Source organism: Podarcis melisellensis, assembly GCF_964234715.1.
Source record: "Podarcis melisellensis genome assembly, chromosome: 1".
Lineage (NCBI taxonomy): Eukaryota > Metazoa > Chordata > Lepidosauria > Squamata > Lacertidae > Podarcis > Podarcis melisellensis.
In genome coordinates, this window is record NC_138528.1 from 13,728,511 (window position 1) to 13,753,962 (window position 25,452).

Below are 25,452 nucleotides of genomic sequence, written 5' to 3' on the forward strand. Positions count from 1 at the left end.
AAAAAAAAATATTCAGAAGTCAAAGATATTTTACCTCTCTCTTCTCGGCCAAGGTACCAGGTTTGCTCAGGACATAGGCCAGCTTGGTAAGAGCAGCTTCAGGTGTCATATCTCCCCCTGGAATGACACCTGCGTCCATAAGGGTCTGTAGTCAATGAAGAAAATGTGGTTTGATGAGTGTGCTGTTTTGTAAGGCATGCATATTGAAAAATGGTATCCACAAGTGCAGGGAAGGGTATCCAGTTTCCCCTTACTCTCTATACCTCTGCATCATATCCCATAATTCTGATGTGTCCCGTTTCACCACCGGAAGCAGAATGGGAACATGGCATGGCACCCTGCTGTTACCGCTGCCTCCCTTACCTGGGTTGCATGGCAGTGCCCGGTAAGATATTGCAAGTTTCTGCTGAGGGTTGGGGGGACCAGGAGCAGGGGGTTGCAGTGGGATGCACAAAGCAGGTCACCAGAGTCTTGTCTGAGTAGAAGTGCTTTCTTCTAGTGTAAAACCACAACTGCATACATCCCATAATTACTCTAATAATTATCTGTTATTATTTACAAAGTGCTGAGTGCTGCAAGTATATGAGGTTCTCAGAGGTAAAATCTGTTACTGCAAGTCGGATAATTTAATCTTTTTGTTCCTTTTATATTAGATTGTAATGCTGCCTTGGTGGCTAATAAAGTGCTTTGTTTGTGGTCACTGATACTATCTTGCTCCCATAAGAATACATGAAAGCTTGCTGGATCCAGCAACTGGTATTCAGAAATCATTAACTGCCTCCAACTGTGAACGTAGACCCTCCAGATGTTTTGGGACTACAATTCCCATCATCCCTAGTTAACAGGACCAGTGGTCAGGGATGGTGGGAATTGTAGTCCCCAAAAAATCTGGAGGGCTGAGTTTGGCCATGCCTGAGGTAGAGCATAGGCATCATGGCTAGTAGCCATTAATGGTCCTCTCCTCCCTGAATTTGTCTAATCTTCTTTTAAAGCCATCCAAGTTAGCTCACAGAATCACATGTTTATTGTTTTCAGTGCTAAATGTACAAGAGTTCTTACATTCATCAAATAAGGGTTACCTGTCTTAGCCACAAACCTAGTATGTTTTAAATTAAAAACATACCTAGCAATAGTGGGAATGTGGAAAATGTTTATATCGCACAGGTGTAATTGTCAGGTAGCTGACATTGGCTGTTGCTCATTGTTTAATGTAAACCCAATGGTAAAACTGGGCTGACTGCTGTTCCTCAGTAGTTGATACCCATATCTGGAACAGGCATGCTCTGGTACAGAGTCCAGAACTGAGTTTCTTGAGCTGTCACAGACATCCTGGGGAGCTCTGAAGGCAAGCCTCTTCACCTGTAATCTCCAGAGTACACATATTAGATTAGATCAGTGTGTTTGCAGTTGCTCCCATAGGCCAGTTTCACATTTCCAGAGGGAACAACTTCAAACTGCACTGAAGACATCTCTTTAACAGTTCTTACATTATTTCTTTTTTCATTATTGCGGTGGCAGATTCAACAATTTTCCTAGAGCAAACCTCTTAGCTAAAACATTTCTAGGAAAAGCCAAGCCAGTTTAAAAAATATCAAGCAGTTCAGCAGTATAATATAATGAAGTAATAATTACCAATATGTGCACATTAACCAGGCCTTTTAATTAAGTGGGAAAGGGAAAACAACAGGTCTAGCTTTGTACTTGGCACTGAAAGTGGTAGATTGCAAGCCTAACTTACAAGTAGTAGACTGGGGGAAGGGCTTGGTTAACTTTGGGGCAAAACAGAAAACAAAACAGCATTAAAAATAGCAATAAAAAACACCAATGCCAGACATGACCCAGCCCACTTGGCACCACCACTTAAAATTTGATTTATCTCTAACTCATCTAATCATATCAAGGTGGGGCTTTTAATTCTGCCACCCACTTTGAACCTTTGGGAAATATCCCATCGAGATTTACACAGTTTACTATCAAGTCTTTGGGAGGGGCGAGTATCGAAAGATGTGTGCGGGGATTTCTAAGCCATCTTCATATTGAAAACCTCTGATTCATTCATCACTCTGGTGGTCCCCAGTTCCAGGCACACACACCCTTCAAAATGACACAGCCATAATTGGACAGAGACATCATCATCTTGTACTGTATATGCTAGGCATATAACTACCAAATGTGTCCAGAAGTTGTCAACATAGAAAAAGCCAGAAAATATCCATTACAATTGATCTTGCATCTAGGAGTGGCACAAGAATGAAAAGTCTTGATGAGGGCTTGGACAGATAAAAATTTTTAAAATAAAAATAAAAAGTAAAGGTTTTGAGTCTAGCCAGTACTCTGCCATTCCATACTGGAAAAGCAGCAGATTTCCTGAATCAATGATCCCCGAAGGTTTTACTAAAGGGAACCTTCCTACTTTCCTGTGCAGTCTTGTCCTTCTTTGGGATTTCAATGCAGGGTGGACACACCAGAGCATCTACTGAGAAACTATCAAAGTAACATATATCATATAAGAAAGTTCTTTTATATTATGGTATGGAAAGTGGTTTGTCTGTTTGTTTTTCCATCTGTTCTCTATAGGTTTGTTCGCCTCTCGGTGTATCATTGCCAAACCCTGAGGGGGGGCAGCAGTCATCATCAACATTTTGAGGCAGGCCACCATTTTGAATCAAAATGGCAGAGTGAAACATGACTGTGCCCATTTTGGGGCATAGGTTTGGCCACGTCTTGAGGTATGATTGCCAAAACTCAGCACAAGGGTTCCTGAGTTAGGGGCAGTGGACTTCATCACTGTTTGGACACCATGTGCCATTTTGAATCAAGATGGCAGTCCAAAACATCACTTTTGCATGACTTTGACCATTTGGAGGCATAGGTTTGGTTGTCTCTTAAGATATTGTTGCCAAACTTGGCATGAGGGTTCCCAAGGTGGCAGCAGCAACCTCTGCCAATGCTTGGTTGCCAGGTGCCACTTTGAATCAAGATGACAAATCAAAACAGGACTGAGATAGGGGAGCTTTGCAAAAGGCCACCAAGGAAGTTCATGGGAGAGACAGTTTGATCCAAGATGTCTACACTAGCTTTTGAGTTCTGCCCTAGAACCTATTCAGTTCTTTCCAGTAATAATGGCTGCTCTAGTGGTGGTGACATGGGCTGCTGGATGCAAGTCTTCCTTTGGGTGGGGATTGGGAGAGACTAATTGACCGCTGGTGTCTCCTGACCAAAGTTCTTTAGTTCCTACTAATTCTATCAATATATCTCATAACTTTATGTCACAGTACTGGGATCTAAAGGCCAACACACAAACACCACAATATAAAGGCCACCCACCAGCCTCCATACAGATTGCTCTGCATAACCCAGAAGACAAATTGCCACAAGTAAGACAACAAGTGCACTGAAGAAAGCCAAATGGTATAAAAAAATTACCACAAACAGCAGCCACTGCCTCCACCCCCTCACCTGCCAAAAACTTCATTTTTAATCTTACCTGGATGAACATTCCTTCCCAACCCAAAATTGAGCAACCCTGAATGCAGTGGCATAGCTCAAAACAGCCTTTCCCAAGCTGTTTTGGATCACAACTCCCATCAGCCACAGTGAGCAAGCCAATGGTCAGGGATGATGGGAGTTGCAGTCCGAGCATTTGGAGGGCACCAGCTTGGGGAAAGCTGGTTTAAAGCATAGAATTTGTCTCACCTTTCCTGTTTCATAGACTAAAGAAACACTTCCTCGCAGACACTGGGTGCAATTCAGAATCACCACACCACGATTGGTTGCTTTCTGCAACTCTTCCAACAAAGCAGGGCAATTATTGGGGGCATTCCCACTCCCATAGGTCTCAAGCACAATCCCTTTTATTGGGCTCTGAAGAAACCCCTTCACCTGCATGAAAGAAAAATATATATACAGTTCAAAAGTGTTTACCTAGATTGAAATATGGTCTTTTCTACACAATACTATCTTTTTTAATGCAAGGAAAGATTGATCAAATATTTTAAATATGGCATTCAGGTTCTTATTAGGTTGACTGCTGGCATGCAGGACGAACTTTGATTATCTTCATGGTCCATGCAAAATGTATGGATAATCACAAGTCCTCATAACTAAAAGTGCTATATAAATAGGTTTGAGAGTGGGGTGTTCAATACATTTACAAAACAGTTTTGCTGTATACATAGACATAACTGTAGGGGGTACAGAGTGGGGACAAGTAATGCCAGTATATACTATAGGCAGTACAACAGCAAGATGGATAGATGGTTGGTTATACAGGAGATGGACAACTTGATTAGCACAGGGAGCCATAATGGGGGGGGGGGAGGGGGTTGAGCCAGAAAGATGCAAGTAACCTGTCCATTCTAATTATGCAGAATCATAGCACTTCATCCAGCTTTCAACTTTCCCTCTACAATTCTTCTCCAACGAACTCTGCCTCCTCTCACATTTGGATCTCACACCCACATTTCTAAGATAAAGACAGGTCTGGAACTCCACAAATGAACCGCCTCTGCTACTTCTCCCCTGCAAATTGCCCCTTCCCAATCTCAACAGCCTGAAAATGATCAAAATGATGCACATCCCCACTTCTCAAACATACAACATTCAAAAGAGTAGTAAGAGATTGGGTTTTTTTTAAAATCTTTGATTGCATTCTCCTCAAGCGCCATAGAATACTTTTGGACATGACAGTATTCTATGATGCTTCTTTCTCACATCTGAACACGTACTGTGGGATTGTTGACTACATGCAACTAGCTCTGAGAAAAGCAGTGGCACAGCGGCATTGTGGGAGTGGCTCAGCAATGCCATCGCCTTTTCTTATTGCTCATTATATGCAATCAACACTCCTACACATGAGTGTCATCATAGCTTTTCTTCTCATTATGCTCTCAGACGGAGGAAGGCTGGAAGGCTGACCGCTTCAGCAGTGATCCCCGGGAAGATTCTCAGTAGGCCAACATGTTGATCGAAGTTCATTTTGTGGATTGCAAATTTCTTGGTAGTGTTGGCCCTCCAAACGGTCTCCCAGTTAACTGTGAAAAGAAAAACAAATACATTCTTTGAGAGAGAAAGTGTGTGTTCTTTCCAATCCCAGTTCAAAATCTACCCCTTCTAGGAAGCCTTTCACATAATCTTCTTACAGTTCAATCCGATAGAGAATTAAGGGTCATATCTAATGCTGTTGTTCTGCTAGTGTGGCAGACCTCAACTTCAGAAACAGAACTTCCCCTCCTCTTTTCTCCCCTGCAGCCCCCATGGCACACCCTCAAAATTTGCTCTAGAGGGTTGGGAGATTTGAACAAGCCAACGCATCTCTTGCACAGGCCCTGCTTATCACAACCCAATCTACAAAACAAGTAAGCCAAATGTAAGAACAGCCTTGCTGGATGCACAGGCAAGGGAGGCGCCTTCTCAAAGCCCAGTAAGCACTTCCCCAGCTTTGGGAAGGAAGCATGAGGGCTCTGACAGGGTCCGAAAGTCCTCCTTCCCAAAGACAGGCAAACACTGACCAGGCTTTGGGAAGCAGGTGGGAGGGCTCTAGAACCCAGCCAGAGCCTCACATCTCCTTCCCAAAGCCTGGCTTAAGCCAGCACCACAAGAGCTGAGGGCCTTGTACAGGGTGATATATTGACATATATCAAGTGTTGGCCTTGTACAGGGTGATATATTACCAAGGTCTGTCCCTGAGGCCAGAGACCTATCGTGTCTAACATCCTGTTCTCGCAGTGGCCATCCAGGACGTGGGTGCAACAGTGGTCTCCCCATTTGTGATTCCCAGCAATTGGTATATAGAGGTGCAATGTCTCCAAATAACCCTCTACCTCTACTATAATTCTCCAAAGGACTCCAAACTATCTGGATTGAAGTTTCTTAACACTTTGTAGCAGCACAACATGAAGAAGTTCTTGTTTAGAAGAAGCATTCCAATATTGTAATTCAAGATTCTTTTAATGTGTACCTTGGGGGGACTCTGCAAAGCCACTTTGCTAGGCATCAGCAACATGACACATATTTCACATGTCTTTTTAAAAGACAGATGTTGTTACTCTTACCACTAATCATCTCCAGAGTTTATAATGCAGTTACTAGTGATTAAATAAAATGGCAATGATTCAATTAAGTGTGATTATACATTGGAAGCCAGATGCCAGCTGTTTAACTAATAGTCACTCTTGAGTTCCCATTACTAAATGCCAAACAGTCATTATTAATTCTGGAAAAGCTCACCATCTCTGCCTAGCAGACAATGGTGTGTGTAAATAATCTCAAAAGACTGGCAGAGAGTTGCATTGGATAATATGTATAAACACACCCAACCCACACATGGTATCCATATCTATTTTCCAAACTTTTTTGGTAAGAAGCAAAATTGCTGGCTAAAGAAGAGTCTGGGCAAACAGGAATTTGCATGACAACCTACACCTACGGAAACACACTCTTCTACTTGGTAATTAAAGGTGCAAGAAAGCTCTGTCCTCTTTTGGATCTGACTCCCATGACAACTACTGAAAATGCCAAGCACACCTTGAGGCCTTACATATTGTGCTCCCTATCAGCACAAAATGGACTTTGGTTGTGCCACAGTTTTTGAAACAGTGAACTGAAGTAGACACAACTTGTGTGATGGTATCAAAAGGGAAAGAAGACAACATTTGTGTTGATCAAACTGGGTTAGATGAAACTTCCACCCCAAAACGGAAGGAGAATATTGAGGAAGCTCTATACTCCTAAATATTGATTTTTGCATGCCACTCTTGAGAGCCTTTTCAGCTATTGGGGGGGTATTAATATCATCCATAAACAACCAAACCAAGCTAGGACCCTCTCAAGTATGGGTATTCCATCACATGCACCATTGGACAGCAGCTATGATTGTAAGAATCCATTGAAAGAATGATAATATCACAAAGGTTTCGTCAGGAAGCTTCAACAGACACACTTCTTCTAGTCCTTTTGCCTCTGCAAACCTCACTCCTCTGCTCTTCCCATCATGTGTCTCGACTGAGCTGCGCAACCAGCAGCCACTGCAAAACTCTTCTTTCCCTACACAATAAGAATCACACATCCAAACACCACTTTTTTGTCAGATAAGAATTCAGCAGGGCGTTGTTGTTTTTTAAGCCAAAAGATGAGCAATCACATGTCATAAAAATGTCACAGCACCCAAGTCATCTTTTTTGCAGCAACTGAAGATTAGTTTGTTTTCAACTCCAATCAATTTCCCCCTCGCAGTCTAGCATCAGCTACCCCAGAAGGACTTATTTTCTGAGCGGATGTTGTTGCAGAAGAGTTATTGCCAAGTTTTCCTTCAGAATATGTCCTACCTAGTTTGGAAGTTGTATGTGTTTTTTAATACAGCGTCTGAGATGATGTACGTTGGCACTCATCCTCACAGAGAGGCAGCCAAGATTAAAAGAGATCATTCAAAGAGGGCAATTGGTTATCTTATAAGAATTCAGTCTGTCCACTGAATCCAAAGCTGGTGGATAGGAGTCTAATGAACCAGATGCCATAGCACCAGGGCAGCCGTAGAAATGGAAACAGTGGGATCCTTCCCCTGAGTCTGACCAGCCAAGTTCCACAGTACCTTGCCAGTACAATTGCATGGGGAGCATACCAGTCTGAAGCCCATGAAATGCTGTTATTCAGGCCAGAGGGTTGGCTGTTTAAGGGACTCTCATCTTCCAAAAAGGGACAGAACCTAAGAGAGGTGGACTGCAGACAAAAAGGCTCAAAAGGCCTCAGTTCACTTCCAACACTTGTGGAGGAAGTTGCTCACTTGGAGCTCTCTATGGTTTTGCAACAACTGAACTGCCTTCCTCCATGGGCTCCTGTACATGAGTAGAACAAGTCACCAGAAGGAGAGGGAGGGAGGGAGGGGGTGGCTGGTTCTGCTGCAGCCTTCTGAATAAGTATATGTAGGATTAAACTACAAACTTACACACTGTTAGCTATGAATAAGACTAAATAAACTCAGGTTACTTCCAGGGAAACCTACTGGTACATGAAGTAGGGGATGCAAGTCTCAGTATAAAAATGTTTTCATGTATAGGTAGCCAAACTTATCATCCAGTCTTCCCCAATCTAGTGCCCTCCAGAGGTTTTGGACTACAGGTCCAATCAGCCACAATCAGCATGGTCAATGGGAGATGAAGTCCCAGACATTTGGAGGGCACCAAATTAGAAAAGGCTGACTTACACAATGCTGAGCTGGACCAGCTTGACTTGGCGTAAGGCAGTTTCCTATGTTCCAACTAAAACCAACAGGTTAGGTATCCTTAGAGTAATGCTGAAAGACATATTGACACAATTTAGCTTCTCTGTCAACCACATCTGTATCCCATCAAGCCTCCCTCTCTTCTCTTTCTGTCATAGTATTGCAAAGAAACTAAAGGCTAGGGTACTGGTAGTCACAAAAAACAACAGGTGCAAAATATTGGCAGTGTTGCTAGAAAGCATTTTTTAAATTTAATTTTTTGGAGGTGGGTTGTCACCTTTTGCCAGTGGTGCTGTGCCTCAAACAGCACAGGCTGACAAGCAATAATTAAGTTGGCACTGATCTGATCTAGAAACAGGGAAAGCTTAGTCGATTTCATTTCTTCATGCCAGGCTGACATTAAATGCACAGACAAACCTATTTGGGCGAGGAGATGTAGGGAAGAAAAGTTACCCAACTGATTTCAGAATTGTTAAACTGCTTTAGAGAATCACAATGTGAGCACATTAGGAAATTGCCTCCTGAGACAAAGAAGAATTCCAAGATATTCTAAAAAGTAGAAACATGTGTTGTAAGGATTCCATAGAAGCAGCACCAATAGTTGTCCCCTTCCACCGAGCACACGGCTTCGGGAGGGACGCACATGGAGTTGTGAGGGAGGAAAGAGACACCCGCCTAGCCAGCCAGATCAGCCGAACCAACCCTGGCGATCAAAGGGGTGACAGATGTCGCAGCCAGATCGCCCTCACATCCTGGATGAGGCCAATGGCCCATCTAGTCCAGCATCCTGTTTTCACAGTGGTCAACCAGATCTCCATGGGAAGCCTAAAATCAATATCTGACTGTGATTGCATTTTCCCCACTTGTGATTCCCACGAAAATGGTATTCAAAAGTACAATGTCCCTGAAAGTGAAGATAGAACATAACCATGATATCTAGTGGCTGCTGATGGCCTTTATTGCCTTATTGTTATCATAGAATCACAGAATCATAGAGTTGGAAGAGACCACAAGGGCCATCGAGTCCAACCCCCTGCCTAGCAGGAAACACCATCAGAGCACTCCTGACATATGGTTGTCAAGCGTCTGCTTAAAGACCTCCAAAGAAGGAGACTCCACCACACTCCTTGGCAGCAAATTCCACTGTCGAACAGCTCTTACTGTCAGGAAGTTCTTCCTAATGTTTAGGTGGAATCTTCTTTCTTGTAGTTTGGATCCATTGCTCCGTGTCCGCTTCTCTGGAGCAGCAGAAAACAACCTTTCTCCCTCCTCTATGTGATATCCAGGGAAGCTCATTGTTTCAAAACCATCAGCAGTAAGAACAAGCCTATCTGTTGATGTCAGAGATACCATATACCCATTTAGCATGTGAAATGCCACTCAGAATATTGCAAACAAGCCCTACTCTCTTTGTTCCACATAGTAAAGACAACACTGTTGAAAAGTAGGGGAGATTTAACTAATCCAAGCACGTTATGGAGAGCAGTAGGACTCTGGTTAGGCAACATGCAGGAGTCACGCTACAATACAGGTTTGAACTCATTCACTTCACGGAGTGCAGTAGCTCTGAGAAGAGACACCTCCCTAAGGAGTGAGGGGGGTGCCTGAATTCAGTGTTATGAAATCAAACCAGAAACGCAACTTTCAATGAGTTCCGACCTCCAGACAGAGGCTTTCTTCTCACCTCTTCTTTTCTAGGCGAAAAGTAAGCCAGACCCCATTACATAGGTTTGTGAAGTATTCATTTTGAATACAGGGAGGTGGCCAAGAGGTGAAGAATCACAAAGGGCCTATGGGTGGATGTTCTTGAAGCAAAGCAAGGCACAGTTCAGGCACACACAAACACACACACAGCCCTCTTCTCATGGCACTAATTTTCTGCAAGATAATTGATTCAATTTTTGTAAAAGAGAGATATGGAAAACTATGCCACCTAGATATTCATGACAAGAATAAACATGCCTGCATTTATAGTGAGTAGGGTAGTAATGGAAATAGCCTTCATCTAAACATACCAAGAAGGGACGCGGGTAGCACTGTGGGTTAAACCACAGAGCCTAGGACTTGCCGATCTGAAGGTCGGCAGTTCGAATCCCCACGACGGGGTGAGCTCCCGTTGCTCAGTCCCTGCTCCTGCCAACCTAGCAGTTCGAAAGCACATCAAAGTGCAAGTAGATAAATAGGTACTGCTCCAGTGGGAAGGTAAACAGCATTTCCGTGCGCTGCTCTGATTCGCCAAAAGTGGCTTAGTCATGCTGGCCACATGACCCAGAAGCTGTACGCCGGCTCCCTCGGCCAATAAAGTGAGATGAGCGTTGCAACCCCAGAGTCAGTCACGACTGGACCTAATGGTCAGGGGTCCCTTTACCTTTACCTAAACATACCAAAGTGGCTTGATCTTTCCGGAAATGCATGGCTTGCTTAGCACCACTTCACACATTTTTTAAGTGTGGCCCTAAGTTGTTTTATGTATACTTTTAAAAGTTAACGTTGCAATTGAAAGGAACATGTGTTATCATTGAAATGGAATTCCAATGGCAAACCCAGGTTTGCCGTCATGTGGGAAATAAAATTTAGCATTGCCAGATAATCACAGTGATAGCTTTGGTCCCTCCTTACACAGAATCCTAGAGTCAGGGCTACTAGGCCAGACTTCACCAACTTGCTCTTATTGTTTGGGTCTTGTTCCTCACTCTCTCTCTCAGTCTTAGTTCCCTCTCAGTGAAACAGGAACAGTACGGCTGCCACACACCCATATTTTCCTGGATAAAACCGGGATTTAAAAGGCGGAATTGATGTCCTGGTTTTTGAAATATAGCAACCCTGAGAACAGGAGCATTGGAAGCTGCTTTAAACAGAGTCAGGTGACTGGTCCTCCCAGTCAGTTCTTAAGCAAGGGCCTTTCATGCACCTTGCTCCCTGATCCTTTCAACTGAAGATAGCAGGGACTGAACTTGTGACCTTCTGCATGTGAAACATGTGGCCTTTCACTGAGTTATAGCTAGTGGGATACCAGTGGCCAGTCTTTATAGAGTGAGGATTAATTCCATGAAGGCTGTAAAGAATTCTGCAAGAGTCCATTTTTAAAGAAAAACCACTCATATATTATGAATCAAAATAACATTTAAATATAGTGGGTTGTATCCAACAAAACGTTGCATACATGCAAAGATTTCTGCTTATGCACTGGAACTTCCCTTCCCTCTTCTCCTCTTGTGCTCCCCCCCCCCAAAAAAAAGAAATCTGTTCTGGGCATTCCCCCAACCCTCTAGAGCAGATTTGGAGGGGAGTACAGGAAAAAGGAAGGAAAATCCATTTTCCAGCAGAAGGCCTTGCACAAATGCGATGCAGCCCAGTACTAGTCTGTTCAGTGGAGGCTGGGCTCTGTGACAAATGATGCAGATCAGGCAGTTCCACTAACTGTAAGGCAGAATTCTGCACTGACTGGCAGCAGCTGTCCAGGGTTTCCAGATAGGCTCTATCCCAGCTGCACCTGGGATTTAACCTGGGACCTTCTGCATGGAAAGCAGATACCCTAGCACTGAGCTACAGCCCTTACCCATCATTCAGCCAGACGCTGACAGACTGAGTAGAACTCACCTCCATAAATCCCAACAACATATTCCTATTTGTTTTTACCCAGCAGTCTTCACAGTCTGCAATACTGGCCTCATTGTACATCTCCACTTCCTCTTCATCATATAATTGCTGGAAGTGAAACAGCACCACCCTTACCTATCTGTCTGTCTGGCACCTTCCATCCTAGACTGACTGTGGGAACAGAAAGTTAGACTTCTGGAAACAAGTGTATGTATGTAGCATGCCTAGTTCAGCAACAACTCTCCCAGGAGGATCACAGCACAAAAGTATTTGTGCTTGATAACTTCTCCTGAAACAACATTTACCTTGTCACCTGGGGCACCAATTTTCTATCCAGGGCCATTCATTCTTTGCACTAATCCCTGACTAAATTCAGTTCCAACAGAAATAGAGCTTGTAATAACCTACCCCCACACCCACCCACATTATTATTCAAATTTACTTATTTTGTCTAAGTGAGCTCAAATGCCATATTTTAAGCCTGAACTTGAAATCTGTTTTTTTAAAAATATTGACAGTTTTGCAGAAGTTGGAATTTTGTGGCAGTAAAGAAGTGTGGATAACAGAGAGGAGAAATAAAAAGGGTAGTAACAAAGAGATATAAATAAAATCCTATCCCCTAAGCCCACTGCAGAGAGTTTGAGGGCTACAAACTTGTTTTCTTTTTTAATATTCATTCATTCATTCGTCACACAAATTTGTAAACCATCTATCAGCCTGAAGTCATCAAAGCAACGTGCATGTTAAAAATTCAATAATATTCAAAACATAGAAATCCTAAAATAAAAATAAAACCGTTCCTACAAAGTCTAAAAACAATAAAACAATTTCTACAGATGAAGGGAAAACCTCAGGGAAAATCTTCTTACACGAAAATGTCTTCAGTAGGCACCTAAACATCACAATGCTGGAGTCCTGCTTAATTTCAGCTAGTAATTGTTCCAGAGGGCTGGAGATGCATCACCAAAACCCTGGTTTCTAGTACAAACTAAGTGCACCTATGGGGCATGTATTACTCTCAGCATCTGAGCAGCACAGGTGCCAGGTAGAGATATTTGGGGCATGGCAGTCCCTTGGGTAAATTGGTTCCAAGTTGTCCAACGCTTTAGGTTTTTAAAAATAAAGCTAAAATCCTCAGAAATAAAGCTGGCCAGAATCAAGCTGATCCAGAAAAACAGCAACATGACTCCACATGATTTTGTGTGATAGTATCCAAAGCAGAAGTGGTACGGAACCTATCATTAAAGTATACAAGCAATGGTGCGGCCAGAGTCCATGAACAAAAATGGCCGCATGTATAAAGATGCTTAAAAGTCTTGACCTAGTACTGCAACAGGTCAGGAAAGGGTTACAGATGGGATAATTATACAGCTGGAAGGACTGAAATCACAGCATGGCTTACTTATAATATCCACCTCAGCAGTTGCAAGTGAAGGCAGGTTAGGTGAGGAAAAGGCATTGAAGCTCTCTGCATCCACCTTAGTAACCCGGTTTCCCCTGTACAGTTTATTATGAAAGTACAGGCACACCTACAAGGACGAGAAAAGGAGCATGTCAGTATACAAACCTTGTAATTAAAAGATCCAACAGATTTTTTTTTAAATGCCTGACTCTTTCTTTAAATATAATGAGAAGGACTTAGGAGAGAGTTATAAATACAATGAAAATTATGTAGGAGAGGTTTATATCTCTTGTGCTTTCAAAAAGTGCCACCTCTTGTCACTTAAGTGTTTGGGGTTTTAGACTATTGGAACTAAATATAAGCTAACAGCTTGTGGCATTTCCATCCAAGAGCAGGTTTGGCAGCTCTCACAGATTGCCAAGAACCTCTCAAGTTGAGACCCAGTGACTAGGATGTTAAAAAGTGAGGGTTGAAAGGGACTCTTACCATAAGACGTGTGCTGCTCTTGAGTACACTGTGGGCATATAAATAGCTTCAGAAGCTTTAGAATGGTTGGGAAAGCACGTATTATTTCTAGAGAGGCAGACAGGAGCGTAGGCCCCCTTGCAGTTTGTACCACTGGGGGCATCCAGCTTCACACACACACACTCCAATGAAAAAGCACTTTTACCTAAGCAACACTTTCCTCTACCAAGTTGGTTGCTGCCGATTTTATGTGATGGTGGTGCTCTATATTACTAATTTGGGGGGGGGGGATTAGTAAGCAATATTTCTTTAATAACTGATGTCAAATTGAAATGGGATGCTATTTTCTTTTTAAAAACAATTGCGAGGTGTATTGTATAATCATTTTTTAAAAATCAGTTGGGCCCCTGCTAATTTCAAGTTAATGGAATGGTACATGTACAAAATAGAATTTGTAAAGAAGAGAATGTGTTACTGTAAAAGGGGCATTCTGGGTTGTGCCAAAAAAATAAATCCCTATCTTTAGTATCCTAAATTAAAGGAGGTGTTATTTTATGTTTGGGAATGTATGATTTTATAACCTCAAATACCATTTGTTATTGTTTTATAAAGTTCCCCTATCAAGAAGATAAACTGAAAATTACACTTCTCTTTCAGTTTGTACACTGACTGCAATATCTGAATTTCTGCAAAATCTGAAATGTCAGTGAAAGGACTGGGGTGATAATCATCAAGGATAGAGAGGCATGCAGGACACGTAGAGGTAAGGCTAGCAGCAAGAAGGTGACCGGACCTCAGGGATTACAAATTGTCCAGCAAAGAGCAGTGACCCCAGCAGATTGGCTCTACCATCATTTCTCAGTTCGTATATGGGCACCTAGAAAGAAAGAGAGAGAATAAGAAATGACTGCTGTTGAAAACACACACACAGCAGCAGCAGCAGCAAGATAGGGGGCAGGAGGAGTCTCCGGATATGTAATACAAGCAAGTGTAAATCCATGAATAATTAATGCAACGTTCTCTTATCAGATGATTTATTGGAACGTGGACGTATTTCTCCATCATTCTAAACTATGGCAGATGGTGGAATTTCTCCAGTTGAATTTAAAATATATTCTCCCCAACCCTCATAAAGTTATCCTTTAATTTTGCATATTCTTTATGCTGGCAGGGAGAGGAGGGAGAGTGGAAGAAATATCACTTGCCAATTACGACACACCCTCCCTCCCCCAGTAGACAACCTACGGCCTTGCATATTATTTGGAAACCTCAGCTAGTGCAAAATGTGGCAGCCAGCTGCCAGGTGGGGCTGGTTCACCGGCAGCCCATTATCCTGGGACAATTGTGGATTCTCCTTTGGCAGGTAACTAAGGGCAAAACTGCCAGTGGCAAGAGAGATCTATACAGTGGTGCCTCGCAAGACGAAATTAATCCATTCCGTGAGGCTCTTCGTATAGCGGTTTTTTGTCTTGCGAAGCAAGCCCATTGACAGTTTAGCGGATTAGCGCTACAGCTGTCAAGCGGCTTCCAGCGATCAGCTGTTAAGCGGCTTATCAGCGGAACAGCTGATAAGCGGCTTAAGAAAAGGGCGGAAAAAGCGGAAAAAACCCGCGGGGGGATGCAAGATTTTTTCCGTCTTGCGAAGCAACCCCATAGGGGAATTCGTTTTACGAAGCGCCTCCAAAACGGAAAACCCTTTCGTCTTGCGAGGCGGTCGTCTTGCGGGGCACCACTGTAATTATAATCAGACCTTCCTTTGCTTTGGTTTCCCCTCCTTTACTGTACTTCAAAACACTGCACAGTAGACTGCTAATGTCACCACACCACTAATGCTGATGGAAGAAGAGCCTAATTGTTCCCTTCAACACCCTATTTCCCCACCCAAAATCACCCCCTCCAAAACTGCTATAAGCCCCACTGAAGGAAAGACGCTGGCTATCTATACTGTATTTCTCTTCCCCCACCCCCCAAAGCAAGGCTACATAATAATAATAATAATAATAATAATAATAATAATAATAATTTATTTATACCCCAATAACCTATTAACCATTAAAAGCTTCCCTAAACAGGGCTGCCTTCAGATGTCTTCTAAAAGTTTGGTACTTATTTTTCTCTTTGACATCTGGTGGGAGGGCATTCCACAGGGCGGGTGCCACTACCGAGAAGGCCCTCTGCCTGGTTCCTTGTAACTTGGCTTCTCGAAGTGAGGGAACCACCAGAAGGCCCTCGGCGCTGGAACTCAGTGTCCAGGTAAAATGATTGGTGGAGATGCTCCTTCAGGTATACTGGACCCAGGCCGTTTAGGGCTTTAAAGGTCAGCACCTACACTTTGAATTGTGCTCGGAAACGTACTGGGAGCCACTGTAGTTCTTTCAAGACCGGAGTTATATGGTCTCGGCAGCCACTCCCAGTCACCAGTCTAGCTGCCGCATTCTGGATTAGCTGTAGTTTCCGGGTCACCTTCAAAGGTAACCCCACATAGAGCGCATTGCAGTAGTCCAAGCAAGCAATAACTAGAGCATGCACCACTCTGGCGAGACAGTCTGCGGGCAGGTAGGGTCTCAGCCTGCGTACCAGATGGAGCTGATAAACAGCTGCCCTGGACACAGAATTGACCTGTACCTCCATGGACTGCTGTGAGTCCAAAATGACTCCCAGGCTGTGCACCTGGTCCTTCAGGGGCACAGTTACCCCATTCAGGACCTGGGAGTCCTCCACACCCGCCCGTCTCCTGTCCCCCAAAAACAGTACTTCTGTCTTGTCAGTATTCAACCTTAATCTGTTAGCCGCCATCCATCCTCCAACCACCTCCAGACACTCCAGACACTAGTGGTTTTAGGGTAGGACCAGTGGCGTAGCGTGGGGGGTGCAGGGGGGGCCGGCCACACCAGGCGCAACATCTGGGGGTTAGGGTTAGGGGGCGCAAATCCACGGGTTAGGGGGTGCATATCCACGGGTTAGGGGGTGCAAATTACTTGCCTTGCCCCGGGTGCTGACAACCCACGCTACGCCACTGGGTAGGACAGCGGTGGATTATGACTGCCTAACATAAGTAATTCCAGTTTTCTCCACATCCTCCTTTGAGTTCTACAAAGGCAACACTGAGACCATGAACGAGGAAGCTGACAGCCAGTGCCCTGGACTGGTTGTATGGAAGGAGGCAGGCAGGTGGGGGCTGACTGAGGGCAGAATGAGTTTGTTGGGGCCGTGCCCCATTTCCCCCAGTGGAACAGCCTTGTGTCCCCTATCTGTGAAATAAGACACATTAAGCACATACCTCCCAAGGCTGCTATGTGTAAGAATGAGACACCCACCTTGTACATGTCAGCTTAACTTTGACACAAGACAGAGCCCACCCTGCTCCGTTTTCAAGGAAGCAGCTTACCTGAGATCCTGTCAGAACAATGGTTTTACCCAGGTTCTCACACATGAAAGACAAAGCTGAGGCTGTATAGGCCATTGTGTCTGTGCCGTGAAGGATCACAAAGCCATCGTACTTTTCGTAGTATATCTGTTGATAGAGAACAAATTTCTCCCATTAAGAAGATAAATTCTAAAAACGGGCAGGAATGATAGTTTGGGGAGAGTAAACAACATGAATTTTTAAAGGGGAAGAAACTACACCAAATAAGCTGATTTTTTAGTACAGTACTATTTTCCTCTAACATGCTGTTAAATAGTTTTCAAATGACCAAACGCATTCTAGGTGCCAGCATTCAAATATTGAAGCAACATACAGTGGTGGCAGGGGGAACAACTATTACTTACATTTTTATTTTTATTTGCAATGCTGATTTAATATTACTGTATAAGTGTATATACTGTATTTTTCCGTGTATCAGATGCCCCCGTGTATAAGACGCCCCCTATTTTCCCTATTTTTCAGGACTCCAATTTAAGAAAATGGGGAGATATTGCCAGTTGCTGAGCTTTTTTTAGGGGGGATTGCCAAAAAATGCTGATCTGCCTAACCTACTATTCTGCCACTCACACACATAGCAAAAGCCACCTATCGTCTCTCCCCTCACCTATCATCTGTCCCCTCACCAATCACCCGTCCAATTGCCGCAGCGACAGCCAATCAACACCAGCCCTTGTTGCAGCCACCAATAACACGCACAATAGCCGCTGACAATCTCTGGCTCGCAGCAGCAACCAATCCCACTCCCCCCAAACACACTATCCGTGTATAAGACGACCCCCATTTTTTAACATAATTTTTTAATAAAATAGCCTCATCTTGTACATGAAAAAGTACGGTATACGTGTGTTGGCAAATAAAATGTTTTGTAAATCACCTTTAAAGGTGGTATAAAAATAAATTTCCTCTCATCATGATAAAGCATGGTTGTTGTGACATACAAACACTGCCATTGTGAGACAATTCTGGTTTGGTTTTTTAAGTGTATATTTAGCCAGAAGAACAAACGAGACTTATTAAGATTTATGTATATATACCACCTCTCCTTGGAGATACTCAAGGTGACGTGCCTAGGGAGGGATCAACATCGCACTAAGCTAATCTGTTCCATCAGGGCAAGCATTTCTGTTTGCCAGATGGAACCCCTCTCTTCCCTCCACATGCTGTTTTGGGGGTTATCTTGGACCCCTCCTGAGCCAATTTCTGGAAGCACAGGGTAGAAAGAAGTCCCATTGCTCAAGCAGAATGCCTTGTGCTGGGGTTCCACTGCTGGGACTCATTAGTAGAATCCCACCCGTAATTCTGTCCTCCCCATTTCCTTCTCACAACAACCTTGCAAGGTAGGTTAGGCTGGGAGACAGTGACTGGCCCAAGGTTACCCAGTGAGCTTCATGGTCTCACAGGTCCTAGTCCAACAATCTAAGCATTACACCACACTGTCTTATATTACCGAGGAGGCAGGCTGTGTGCCTAACAACAAACAAAAGAAAACAAAACACTGTACCAATGGTATTTATTTATTTGTTTATTCCTATCTCGCATTTGAATGTTTCCTTCCAGAGAAGCTCTGACTTGAACGTAATTAATTGTTAAAGAATACAGCCAACAGAAAATGAAGTTCTTTCAGTAGCTAATTATGAGAAAATTCAAAGACCTGTTCTTCAGTGTATACATATTAATGATGTGTCCTTAACCAGAGGAAGACTGCTAATTAAGAAAAGCTTAGCAGTTGCTTTAAAACAGGAATGTTAACATATGCAAATGAGTCATATGGTCTGATTTCTTTGTCGCCTCTTTTAGTTGGGGATTATACCATTTACGGGAACAGATTAAGCAAACTGGGGCCATTGTAATAGTACATATGAGAAGGAAGCCCCAGCTCCAGTCTCAAGAGAGGCAAATCACTAATGTAAGGCTGCCCTCTTCTGTCCAAAAGATGGCATGCAGCTGTATACAGTGGTACCTCGGTTTAAGAACAGTCCGGTGTAAGAACGATTTGGTTTACAAACTCCACAAAAGCGGAAATAGTGTCTTGGTTTGAGAATGGTCATAAATCTGACATCAGGAATCGCAAGACAGAGAAGCCAGTAGGAGAACACTTCCACCTCCCAGGACGTTCAATACAGGACCTCAAAGCAGCTGTCTTATTACAAAAGAATTTCAGAAATAGACTTGAAAGAGAAGTTGTTGAATTACAACTTATCACTAAACTGAAAACTGTAGAGAGACCTTGTCTTAATAGAGATATTGGATTCCTGTCTCATTACATATGCTAATCATCTGCATACTATCCCTTGCTTTTTCCTTAGGACTAATTGCAGTTGTTAACAGTCCTCAACAGGTTTACCATACCCATTTAGTCAATCACCCATCTCCTACTACCCTCCTGAGAAAAATCTCACCCTCCCACTATATATATATGGGTCTGGTGACTTCTGTTTCAGTGTATCTGAAGAAGTGTGTACGAACATGAAAGCTTATACCCAGAACAAACTTAGTTGGTCTCTAAGGTGCTACTGGACAATTTTTAAAATATTTTTTTATATATTTGGTTTGAGAACTTTACCTCGGTCTAAGAACGGAATCCAAATGGTGGAAGGGTACCAGCAGCGGGAGGCCTCATTAGGGAAAGCGTGCCTCGGTTTAAGAGCAATTTTGGTTTAAGAACGTACTTCCGGAACGGATTATGTTTGTAAGCCGAGGTACCACTGTATATTCATTCTTATGAAATGTATAGATGTTGGGTGCAGTTTGTTTGAAAGTCCTCTGTTAATGTAACAGCAAACGTAATGCCGTCCAGGTGTTACTGCACTACAGCTCTCATCATTCGTGACCATTGTCCCTGACCATAAGCCATGCTTGCTAGGGCGGAGGACAGTTGTGGTGCAGTAATATCTGGAAGACATCATGTTAGCTTTCCCCGATTTGGCAGATCGAAAATTCCAAGGTTGCTTTCCCCAAACGTATGAAGAATATATGAAGTTGCCTTAATCAGGTACATGGCTTGTCTAGCCCAAAACTGCCCACTCATCGCAGAGCTTTTAGGCATAATCACAAAAATGCAACGCAAGTCAAGACTTCTGTATATAGAGCGCTGCCATACACCATTGAGTCAGACCACTAGATGCATCTCACCCAATACTGCCTACTCCAACAAACAGCAACTCCTGAAGGTCTTCAGCATAAAGCTGTCTTGCTCGCTACAGGTCCTTTGATTAGAGATGTCAGGAACTGAACCCTAGGACTTTATGCATGGGAAGCATGTGCTTTACCAATGAGCTATGAGTCCTCCATTTCTCATCCCACTGAAGTGCTTAAAAAAATCAATTATGTTCCTCAATAACTCAAGACCAAAACGTTTTGTGCTCCAGAAAAGTCTAACTGGCATTACCATGCATAAACCTTGCAGTGCTCAAAGCTGCATTATGCCTCCACCTTGTGGTCAAACGGATTTTAACTGGAAGTTGAAATGGCAAGATAAAAAAACGGTGATGTGTTGCAAGAAACACAAACCAGAACTGAAAACTGATTGCATTAAAGTTACATCAGACTTTTCCATGGACAATCCTGTGGGCAGGATCCTATATTCCAGTTAGATCCTGTTTACAGATTAATCCTGGAAACTTTGGGTAAAACCAAAACTCTGGATTATGTAGAGACTGTTGCTGTTGCTCTAGCAACGTGGTCATGACATTGATTCAGAAAGTCATCCCTTGAGGAGCAAATCTTATGTTGCAATAAGCTTTAAAGGTATGCATGTATTTTTAAAGAGGGGTGAAATGGAAACAGCTTGTTATTGTGAATATAAAAAAACAATCATGTGCTTCATTTGCTGGTCAGCGATGAAGATTGGTAAAGAACAGCATGTGTTGAAACATCCTGCCAGTTACCCTATGGATACTGAAAGTGTTTTCTTTTTGTCAGCATGTAAACTATTCTAGGCTGTTGGGATCACAATGTGAAAGACAATGGTTGTTTCCAAATAGTGCTAAGTATCTGCCTGCATGAGGACTTCTGCATATGGAATGTGACTCCCCTCCCGCTCTCCCCATGTGCTCCCCTAGATATGTTCTAAGGGTTCTCCCAACCCTTCAGATCAGATATGGAGATGATATGGGATGCACCCAGAGGAGGGGAGGAGAGCAGACCCGTTACGAAAGCGAAAATTGTTCTGCTCACAAAATTTATTTAGTTGGCTATGGCTCAATATTTTTTCTGTGACCAACAGCATTAGAAGATTAATCCAAAATACCTCAAGGAGACTGCCAATCTTGTCCCATTCAGCTGGAGTCATATTTGAAGAATCAAGCAGGGGAGAAAGTTCCAGGATGGTGTAGATAATTCTTTTATTTTGTCTAGAAATGCTGAGAAGAAGAAAAAAACTTTTTATGCAATGAACTATTTTAGTTGCAGCCCCTTTTCCACTGGAGACCTGAACATTGGGCCGTGCATGGTAAGAAAGCGTACAAGGGGATATTTTTGCTATCTGAGGAAGTTCACTCTGCGACACAGATTGAACTTCATAAACTTCTCTTCCTATCTGATCTGCTATTCTGTTGAAGAAATCTTAGCCAGTTGAAATATTGGACAATTAAATCTGCATCCAGTTACATGGGCCTTCTTTTGTTCTTATGCATGTAAAAAAAAAATAAGAGTTCTAAAACCAAAAGTAACCTTTGTTCAAGATAATATACACACAATATAGCAGGTACCATCTTAGAAGAAGTATTTCTGCATGAGTAAGACAGAAAATGGAATACCTCTTCTAACACAATCTGCCAACCACTTCCCCCCCTTTTTTGTAAATACAGTGGTACCTTGGGTTACAAACGCTTTAGGTTACATACGCTTCAGGTTAGAGACTCCGCTAACCCAGAAATATTACCTCGGGTTAAGAACTTTGCTTCAGGATGAGAACAAAAATTGTGCTCTGGCGGCGCAGCGGTAGCAGGAGGCCCCATTAGCTAAAGTGGTGCTTCAGATTAAGAACAGTTTCAGGTTAAGAACGGACCTCCGGAATGAATTAAGTACTTAACCCGAGGTACCACTGTAATTGTATTAATTACTATTCCTCTCAGTGGTATGCTGTTATAAAAAAGATAATCAAATTCCCAAGGTACTTCTCTAATGGACAGCAAATCTGCTGTCTGTTAGAGAAAGTTACCTGCTGAACTGAAGGTTGGTTAGCAAACTTTCTTTGAATTTTCTGAGTGTCTGATATGATCCAATGTAGCGAATAAGATCAGATTTTTGCAAGCCACAGCTGCAGATTAATGAGAAAAGTTCTCGGATCCAGGAGAATTAATCAGTACACAGCACAATCAAAATATGGACCAAGTAAAAGTGTGCATGAGCCTCAGTCAACCCACTGGCTTCTTAGATTTCATCACCCAAACAGCTTCAAACATATATCCAACCATGAGGGTTTGAAATTTGCCTTGAAAAGAAATGAAATCTGAGATGTTCAGGAATCTGATTTCTGACGCATGTCACATCCTATGCTATTTCTGTGCAGCGGATTATACAAAGCCCTAAAAGGTAAAGGTAAAGGTACCCCTGCCCGTACGGGCCAGTCTTGACAGACTCTGGGGTTGTGCGCCCATCTCACTTAAGAGGCCAGGGGCCAGCGCTGTCCGGAGACACTTCCGGGTCACGTGGCCAGCGTGACATCGCTGCTCTGGCGAGCCAGAGCCGCACACGGAAACGCCGTTTACCTTCCCGCTGGTAAGCGGTCCCTATTTATCTACTTGCACCCAGAGGTGCTTTCGAACTGCTAGGTTGGCAGGCGCTGGGACCGAGCAGCGGGAGCGCACCCCGCCGCAGGGATTCGAACCGCCGACCTTTCGATCGGCAAGTCCTAGGCGCTGAGGCTTTAACCCACAGCACCACCTGCGTCCCATACAAAGCCCTAACAATCAGGTAAAAAGCTAAAAGATTCAGAATTCTAAGGAAACTCTTCTTTCCCTAATACTCACGGAAGCACCAAGGTGTCATCTCCAAGGTGAAGGCGGGAATACAGATTAGTTTCCTCGGCATATGCTGCATCGTGAAGAATGGGGATCTTCTTCAGGGCCCCTGCCAGCATGTTAGCCTCAGGAGCAAGGCCTGAGAAAACAGAAAGAAGAAAAGAAAAATGTGAATAAAACAAAATGTTCGTTAATTTCTTATCTGACAGTTGAACCTCCTTATCGCCTGCTCAAGGTATATAAGAAAACTGGTTTAAATTCTACAAATACACCATAGGCTTCTGATATTTATTTATTTATTTATTTATTTATTTATTTATTTATTTATTTATTTGCTTGCTTTCTTATTTATTTAATGGCATTTTACACCACCTCTCCAAAACATGTATTAAACTATTTGGGGGGGGGGGAATATATGATGAAGTAAAAAAGATGATGGGGATAACTTTTACTAAAAAACCGGAGGCATTTCTATTAAGTATTTTAGATAAAGAGATCCCAAAAAAATCTAAGAGAGGTATTTTTGTATGCAACCGCAGCAGCTCGTATACTTGTGGCCAAGGGGTGGAAAGATCACGAGGCTCTAAAAATAACAGATTGGCAAATCAAATTACAGGAATTGGTGGAGACGGCTCAACTGACTAGTAAACTCAGAGGAAACTCAAAGCAAAAATTAGTGGAAAAATGGGATGTTTATAAAAAAATATGTTCAAAAATGCAATAATAGTTTTGACTCCGTGCTAGCATTCGAGTGATAAAGGAACTAAAAGGAGGTGGACTACAATTAAGGATTTATTATGTTTTCAGAATGTATTAGAAAAGTTATATAGAAAGGTTTATTGTTTTGTGTACATTCGAATGTAAGATAAAACATATGCAAAGGGACTTGACAGGAAGTCAAAGTTGAAGAAAAGATTTTGGAAGATAAAAGGGGGAAAAATATTTACTTTCATTATTATCATTTTCTGTGCAGGTGTGGGTGTGTGGGTGTCTGCACATATGTATGTTGTTGTATGCAATGTTTGGGAGGAAATAAGATGATAAATAACAAATAACAAACTAAATATCGATGTATGTAATTTTTTATTTCTTAATTATATTTAGTGGTAGTATGGCTGTATTGTTTTTTGTAACATAAAACCATTCAATAAAAATTATTTTTTTTTAAATGTATGAAACAGCTTACACATATACAAATATTAAATAAATGATATAAAATAATAAGAGCATGGCAGCAGCAAAAAACCCCCAAAACCTCTGGATAAATGCCTGCAATTTTTATTTATTTTATTTTACACAATTTAAAAAGATTGAATAATAAATAACACGATGACAAAAAATAGCAGCAATCTCAAGACACCATAAAGGCTAGTTCCTCGAAATGGTGTGCTAATTGCATAAGGTTAAAACTTGTATACAAATTTGTGCACCAAAAATTAGACACAGATCATGTTCATACACTCTTAAATTATATCTTAAGTTGTTCATCTGCCATCCCTTATGGTGGCAAAAAGACATATACTCCAAGGCTGGAAGGACAAACACCCACCATCTACTACTCAATGGTCTGAAGAGCTCACTGTGTGGGATGTGAAACTCAAGAGCAGTCAAGTACAACTTCCCTAGAGCAGACATAAAAGGGGATGTCTGGACCAGTCAATCAGAACTTCCTGTTTCTCCTGTCTGGGACAGACTTCCTCTGCATGTGACTAAAGGTGGGTGTGACCTCACCTGCCCAGGTAACAGAAGAGCAGGACTGGTCAGCCATCTTTCTCTCTGTGACTACATTCATCGAAGAAACAACATCTGCTTAGCCTAAGATGTCCTCTCTTCCAGCCAAGAGAGGACAAAGGGACTGTTTCCTTATGGGGTAGTTTCCAGGAGTATATTACTTTTCTAAGCTAAGTCTGCCATCAGGGATCCAATTGTGAACAGAATGTGTGCGTAAATTCTTTTTTATACTTTTATAAAAAGAGTGGTGCGTGCTCTAGTTATCTCTCGCTTGGACTATTGCAATGCGCTCTATGTGGGGCTACCTTTGAAGGGGACCCGGAAACTACAACTAATCCAGAATGCGGCAGCTAGACTGGTGACTGGGAGCGGCCACCGAGACCACATAACACCGGTCTTGAAAGACCTACACTAGCTCCCCGTACGTTTCCAAGCGTAATTCAAAGTGTTCGTGCTGACCTTTAAAGCCCTAAACAGCCTCCGCCCGGTATACCCGAAGGAGCGTCTCCACCCCCATTGTTCTGCCCAGACACTGAGGTCCAGCGCCGAGGGCCTTCTGGCAGTTCCCTCGCTGTGAGAAGCCAAGTTACAGGGAACCAGGCAGAGGGCCTTCTTGGTAGTGGCACCCACCCTGTGGAACGCCCTC

General features: G+C 42.8%; 1 protein-coding gene across 2 annotated transcripts in view; it reads right to left on the reverse strand.

Annotated features, from left to right (window-relative positions):
• ASPG (asparaginase) overlaps window positions 1-25,452 on the reverse strand; it is a 59,493-nt gene that overhangs the window by 25,786 nt on the left and 8,255 nt on the right. For both annotated transcript variants that reach the window (XM_081911921.1, XM_081911920.1), the window contains exons 2-9: window positions 23,085-23,214; window positions 21,362-21,473; window positions 17,074-17,199; window positions 14,479-14,562; window positions 13,221-13,347; window positions 4,918-5,033; window positions 3,697-3,882; window positions 35-145 (exon numbers count right to left, since the gene is read on the reverse strand). In XM_081911921.1, coding sequence (XP_081768047.1) covers window positions 35-145; window positions 3,697-3,882; window positions 4,918-5,033; window positions 13,221-13,347; window positions 14,479-14,562; window positions 17,074-17,199; window positions 21,362-21,473; window positions 23,085-23,214 — 992 coding nt within the window. The remainder of the gene's footprint in view (window positions 1-34; window positions 146-3,696; window positions 3,883-4,917; window positions 5,034-13,220; window positions 13,348-14,478; window positions 14,563-17,073; window positions 17,200-21,361; window positions 21,474-23,084; window positions 23,215-25,452) is intronic.